Source organism: Gymnodraco acuticeps, unplaced genomic scaffold, assembly GCF_902827175.1.
Source record: "Gymnodraco acuticeps unplaced genomic scaffold, fGymAcu1.1, whole genome shotgun sequence".
Taxonomy (NCBI): Eukaryota; Metazoa; Chordata; class Actinopteri; order Perciformes; family Bathydraconidae; genus Gymnodraco; species Gymnodraco acuticeps.
Window position 1 is genome coordinate 15,848 of NW_022991782.1, and position 6,012 is coordinate 21,859.

Here is a 6,012-nt window from a genome sequence, read left to right on the forward strand (position 1 = left end):
ACTGTTACACATATGGGGCGAAGCCTGCGAGCTAGTTCAGGCAGCAGTTCTCGAGCACCAATGATACACTAACACGTGACGCGCCTCGTCCCTCTTACAACCAACCAATCACATTCTCCTAAACATGCCGCTCAATTTAAGCTGCCAGGTCTTCCTGCCTCGCTAACGCACGCTGCTGCTGCTGCTCGCCTGCCCACCCCCCCCCACCTGTAGGCTCGGGGGATAGTTATCTAATCATCCCTCAATGTTCTTTGTAAACCTGTGGAGTGATGAGGCTCGAGCCTAGATGCCAAACTCTAACTATATGCTGTTTCTAATAAACATGTTAAGAAACACGTGAGTTGTCTGACTGAAGAGATGGGGGAGGGAGTTCCTGACCCCCCCCCCCCCGCTCTCTCTCTCTCTCTCTCTGCTGCTGGTGCAGTCACTGTGTGAGTCAGAGATGGGGGAGGGAGTTCCTGAGCCCCCCCCCCCCCCCTCTCTCTCTCTGCTGCTGGAGGTCCCGCTGCACACAGAGAGGTTTCAGTCCGGCGGAGAGACATGAGAGACGGTAGCGACCTGCGGGGCTCAGAGCCCCCCCCCCCCCCCCCCCCCTCCGGGACCCCTGAGCACTTATCTGTCATCATGTTTAGCCTGTCCCTCTGACCCGGGTCCCTCTCAGTTTCAGAGGGTTTGGAGCTTTGGAGACGTTGGTGCGTAATTACTTGGATACTTTACGCGCGGTTCCCTGCAGGATTATTATTCAGATGGAGCCCTCCCTCCCGGTGCTGCTGGTCCTTGTTCTGTCTCTGCCTGTCTCCACGAGTCAGCACTTCTTCCTGCTGCGGCCCAGCGACCTGACGCCGGTCCTGGAGCTGCAGGAGGACCCGGACCCGGAGCTCGACCCCCGGGAGAAGGACCTGAACGAGACGGAGCTCCACAGCGCGCTGGGGAGGCACTTCTGCCCGGAGATGATGTCCCTGTTTCCCCGGGAGGAGGACCAGGAGGAGGGGCCGCTGCCCAAAGACCTCCAGGACCTGGACCTGGACCAGAAGCAAAAGAAGAAGAAGAAGCTGCGCCGGTGGCTCCAGCTGTGGGCGCGCACTGGCTGCCCGCTCGTGCACACATGGACCGACCTGGGCACGCGCTTCTGGCCCCGGTACGTGCGAGTGGGCAGCTGCCGCCGACAGAGCTCGTGCTCGGTGCCGCGGGGCATGTTCTGCAGGCCCGCGCGCTCCTCCAGCCTCACGGTGCTGCGGTGGCGCTGCGTCACCAGGGGGGCGGGGCTAAGATGCGTGTGGATCCCCGTGAACTACCCCGTCATATCAGAGTGCAAGTGCGCGTGCCCCACCTGAAGAAAGACTCTGTGCCGAAACCAGACTTTTATTATTTTCTATGAAGAAGAGAGACTCCCTGCAGCGGGTCCACGTGGAGGGTTCAGGTGCTTCTCTAACGTCATGCGATGCTCTGCTGATACAAACATCAAAGAATCAAGATCTCTCAAAGTCAAATCCCCTCATTCTAATAGTACATTATTTTATGTTGAATCAGAGCGAATGCTCACACGCTGAAATAAAGCGGTTTAAACCCGAGAGTTCATGTGTCTGACCGGTAGCAGCTCTCTCTGCAGATACTCTAATACTCATACTGTAATACAACTCTGAGTTCAGTTTATTCAAGCTTTAAACACTACATTACCCATGATCCTCAGCTGCTGGTTCAGGGGGGGGGGAACCTTTCAAATGAATCCACCAAAAACGGATTCAAAATCAGAAACTTTATCAGGTTTATAACAAAGTGACATTTATATAGTTGCAGCACACTGAGTTTAAAGCTCTTCCTGCAGAAATGCATCCTGGGAGTTGTAGTTCATTTCTTCAGTTTTGAAGTCCACAGGCTTGTTTGACCGTATCATATAAGCAGATGTTATTTTAAATGTTCACCTTTAACTGGAATTAAACTAAAGAAATGTAGGTAAATTTAAAGTGAACATAATAAAAAGACCGTCCAATGAACCAACGACGAGAAAGCGCCAGATATTTAAAAAATACAAATCTGTGGATTACTTAAAGAAACTGCTCTCAATCCTCGACCACAAGCCAAACTCAATACAACACAAATGGGGCGAAGCCTGCGAGCTGGTTCAGGCAACTCGAGCACCAATGATACATGAACTCGTGACGCGCCTCGTCCCTCTCACAACTAACCAATCACATTCTCCTAAACATGCCGCTCTATTTAAGCTGCCAGGTCTTCCTGCCTCTGCCTCGCTATGCTGCTGCCGCCGCTGCCGCCACTGTGTTCACTTGCTATTGCTGCGTTCATGTTCCTGCTGCTGTGTTTCATGTTGCTGCTGCTCGCCTAACCCCCCACCCCACCCCAGCTTCCACCCCAGCTTCCACCCCAGCTTCCACCTGCAGGCTCGGGGATAGTTATCTAATCATCACTCAATGTTCTTTGTAAACCTGTGGAGCGATGAGGCCCGAGCCTAAACGCCTAACTCTAACTATAAACTGCTTCTAATAAACATGTTAAGAAACACGAGAGTTGTCTGACTGAATGTATGAAATGCATCTACATGTGTCAGGAGTAATAGTTAAAGCTGCACCTCAAACCAAACTCCATCTTGAAGGTCAGATGTTTCTAATAAAGATCTGTAGATTATTTTTGAGCAACTGGGACTTTATTTCTTTATTTTCAGTTGTAATGTTTATACCAGAAACTAAGCTCCATTTGAACAATGTCCACTCTATCTTTCTCAGGTTCAGGTGTTCTTAATGCTGCACCTCATACGACCCCCCGACTGACTCTTCACATCTCTCATATTTCTACCTCCAAATATTCAAAGTAAAAGTGACACGTTTGGAGTATTTTTGGTACTTTATACTTTATTTGAAATCCCTTGAAAATGGCAGAGAGGCACGCGGGCTGCGAGGAGGCGGAGCCAACACGGGCTGCGAGGAGGCGGAGCCAACACGAGCACCGGATATCAGACGGGAAAACATATTTACAAAAATAAATTAACACATATTTCCAAGAGACACTGTGACGGTTATTAAAATGGTATAAAACGGTAGATAGGCGCGTAGGGAATGTCAGCTTTACATCGAATCTGTGCGTAGTGCAAGAAATACTGTCAGTAATACAAAGATAAAGTTATGAGTCACATTCAACAGCTTCGGTCCGGAGGACGACGACCAACACAAACCTTCACTTGTTTGGAGTTTGAACACAGATTTAAAAACAGGTCCAATGCACCACAACCAATTAACCAATTAGTTAACGAGCAGCGGGGGGAGGTGGGGGGGGCTCGTTAAGACGGAGGAACCCAGGCACTGGGATCCATCTGCAGTGAAACCCCGTCACACCTGGTACTAAAACACAGTCTGCGATGATCAGCTGATTCCATCCAGAGCTTCTTGGAGGTCTAAAGCTGCCATTATAGTAACAATAAATACATTACATTACAAATACATATAGAGATTAAAATCTTAATCTTATCCAAATATGATAATATGGTAAATTACAAAATAAATACTCTTTTTTTATTTCTAATTAAATGTATTTCCCAATTTGTTTGTTTTACTTTTTTCCAATAAATGATTTATTTCTCAATTTATTGACAAATTTAAAGCAGATTTTACGTCTTAATGTATTTATTTTTCAATAACCTGCATTTCTTTGATTATTGAATCTTTAATTAAAAAGTATTTCTCATTTACAGTTTGATTGTAATGACATGTTTGTTGGGGCTCATTATGGGATGGCGCAGTCACGTGATCTTTCAGACTGTGTTTTAATAGTGTTTCTGTATGGAAGCCTGGTTTTAAATTGTTTTATCTCCTGAATTAAAAACCTGTTTCCATGGATAACATTTTTATGTATTTTTTTAAATTCGGAAAAATACCAAATGTGGATATTTTGAAAATAAATGATTCTCGGAATTATTATTATTTTTACCTGTAAAAACAAACATTTTAGCACCGATTTAAAAAAGTAGGATTAAAATAAAGAATACAATTATTTAGATCAGGCTCTAACTAATTCATCACCAGAACTTGTTAATCGTTTTGACCCTCAGGGCTTCCATACATTCGGATCCGTCCTCCGTGTTTCTTTCTTCTTCTCTTTACTGTTTGTCATCATCACTGAAAAACCACAGAAATGTTCAGGAACAGGAAGTCCCGCCCCCTGCGACAGGAAGTGATGTAATAACTGTCCTCACCCCTGAAGGACAAACTGATCTATGTTATTTAATCCATGGACAACATTTTGTTTTGTTGAAAAGTCGGGGAAAAAGTCCAACTTTTAAAAAAAAAGTTTTTGGGGAATTTTGAAAAAGAAATATCCGAGGAATTTTTTATCACCAGTTTTGTTGATCTTTTTGTCCCTCAGGGCTTCCATACTTCCACATCTCAGTCTCTCCTTGGATCTGTCCTCCGTGTTTTCTTCTTCTACTCTTTACTGTAAAACCACAGAAATGTTCAGGCACAAGAAGTCCCTCCCCCTGCGACAGGAAGTGATGTCACAGCAGTCCTCAGCCCTTCAGAGCGCTGAAGAAGCCCTCGCTGGTGGGCGACTCCTTCACCGTGACCGTGATGAAGTTGGCGGTGACGTCGGTGACGCAGACCGTCTCCATCCGGCTCCTCTCGGGCCTCCAGTCTGTCTCCGTGTCCGACGGCACCCCCCCGCCCCCCCCCGAGGCCGGGCCGCGGCACGATGGAGGCGGGGAACATGGCGGCGCCGTCGTCCGTCTCCGAGTCGCTGCTCGTCTCGTCCGAATCTCCGGTGCTGAGTTCGTTTAGTTTCCTCTCCGCGGAGCCACTTCCTGTCTGACTGTCTGCTAGCTGCTGCTCCACGACTCCGCCCACATTGAGTCCGCCCACTTTGACTCCGCCTCCTTTCACGATGGCGCCGCTCCGTAAACTGGCTCTGGCGCCGCCCTGCTGGCCGCTGCCGGACGCCGCCTTGCTGACGCTCTGAAACAACAGAAACACATCTTTACTTTTCTATGTAAATATATCTCATCTTGTCTTTAGCAGGCTTAAGGTGATAAAGGTGCGTTCTGATTGGTTATAATACTACTTCCTGTACACATGGTATGATAAAGTGACTCTGACCCTGACGCTCTGCAGGTTGAGGGCTCGGAGGCTCAGCGCCTGATTGGCTCGTTCCCTCGGTGTCGTCGCTGCCTTGGAGACGATCAGCTGTTTGGCGTCTGGCCTCCTGAGGCTCAGAGACCCTGCACCCCCCCCGTGGCCCACCAGCTTCAGCGCCTTACTGGGCCCCGTCCGACTGTGGGAGGAAGAGGAGGAGGAGGAGGAGGAAGAGGAGGTCCACAGAGAGGCCTTGGAGGCGGAGGACTCTTCTCTGGAGCGACTCAGGCCGGTGTACGTGAAGCTGGCCGGCTGCAGGGGCTTCTTCACAGCGGGGGGGCGGAGCATCTGGTGGCGAGGAGGAAGAGGAGGAAGAGGAGGGGGTGATGAAGAGGAAGGAGGAAGAGCAGCTCTGGATTTCGCTTGTCTCAGCGCTCGGACGTCCGGGTGCAGCGGCTTCCTCCCTCGCTTCTTCTTCAGTATTACGGGAGGCTCTGGTTTAGCGAGGAGGATCTGGGGTCTCTTCACTGGGCCTGGCTGGAGGCGGGGCTTTTTAGATGACTCCTCCTCTTCATCATCATCATCATCATCATCATCCTCCTCCTCATCCTCCTCCTCTGAGGAAGAGGAGGAGGATGGAGAGGGGGAGGAGAGGCCGGAGCAAGAGGAGGACGACAAGCGGCCATCTTTAGTGAGGGCGGTGGCAGGCTGTGGAGAGAGAGAGAAACATGAGGAAGAGGAGGAGGAGGAGGAGGAGGAGGAGGAGGAGGAGGAGGAAGAGGAGGAAGAGGAGGAAAAGTAAATTCAGCTCTGCCCTATCTGCAGTGCGCATGTGCGAGATGGTCCGCCATATTTGACAACTCCATACGGCAACTCTAATGGGACATTTGACACAGTGGCGTTTGGCAAAGCAGAAAAAGAACACTCAAAAAACGCC

The 6,012-nt window shown here is 49.3% G+C and overlaps 1 protein-coding gene and 1 pseudogene across 1 annotated transcript; one reads left to right on the forward strand and one right to left on the reverse strand.

Annotated features, from left to right (window-relative positions):
- The first annotated feature begins 746 nt into the window (after positions 1 to 746).
- Positions 747 to 1,334, forward strand: LOC117535203 (noggin-3-like). The gene has a single exon (XM_034199591.1). The coding sequence runs from the start codon at positions 747 to 749 to the stop codon at positions 1,332 to 1,334; it is 588 nt and encodes a 195-aa protein (XP_034055482.1).
- A 1,513-nt stretch (positions 1,335 to 2,847) lies between these two features.
- Positions 2,848 to 5,783, reverse strand: LOC117535202 (annotated as a pseudogene).
- Between the last annotated feature and the right edge of the window lie 229 nt (positions 5,784 to 6,012).

Coding starts and splice junctions, on each gene's coding strand:
- LOC117535203 (XM_034199591.1), top strand. CDS start 747: ATGGAGCCCTCCCTCCCGGTGCTGCTGGTCCTTGTTCTGTCTCTGCCT.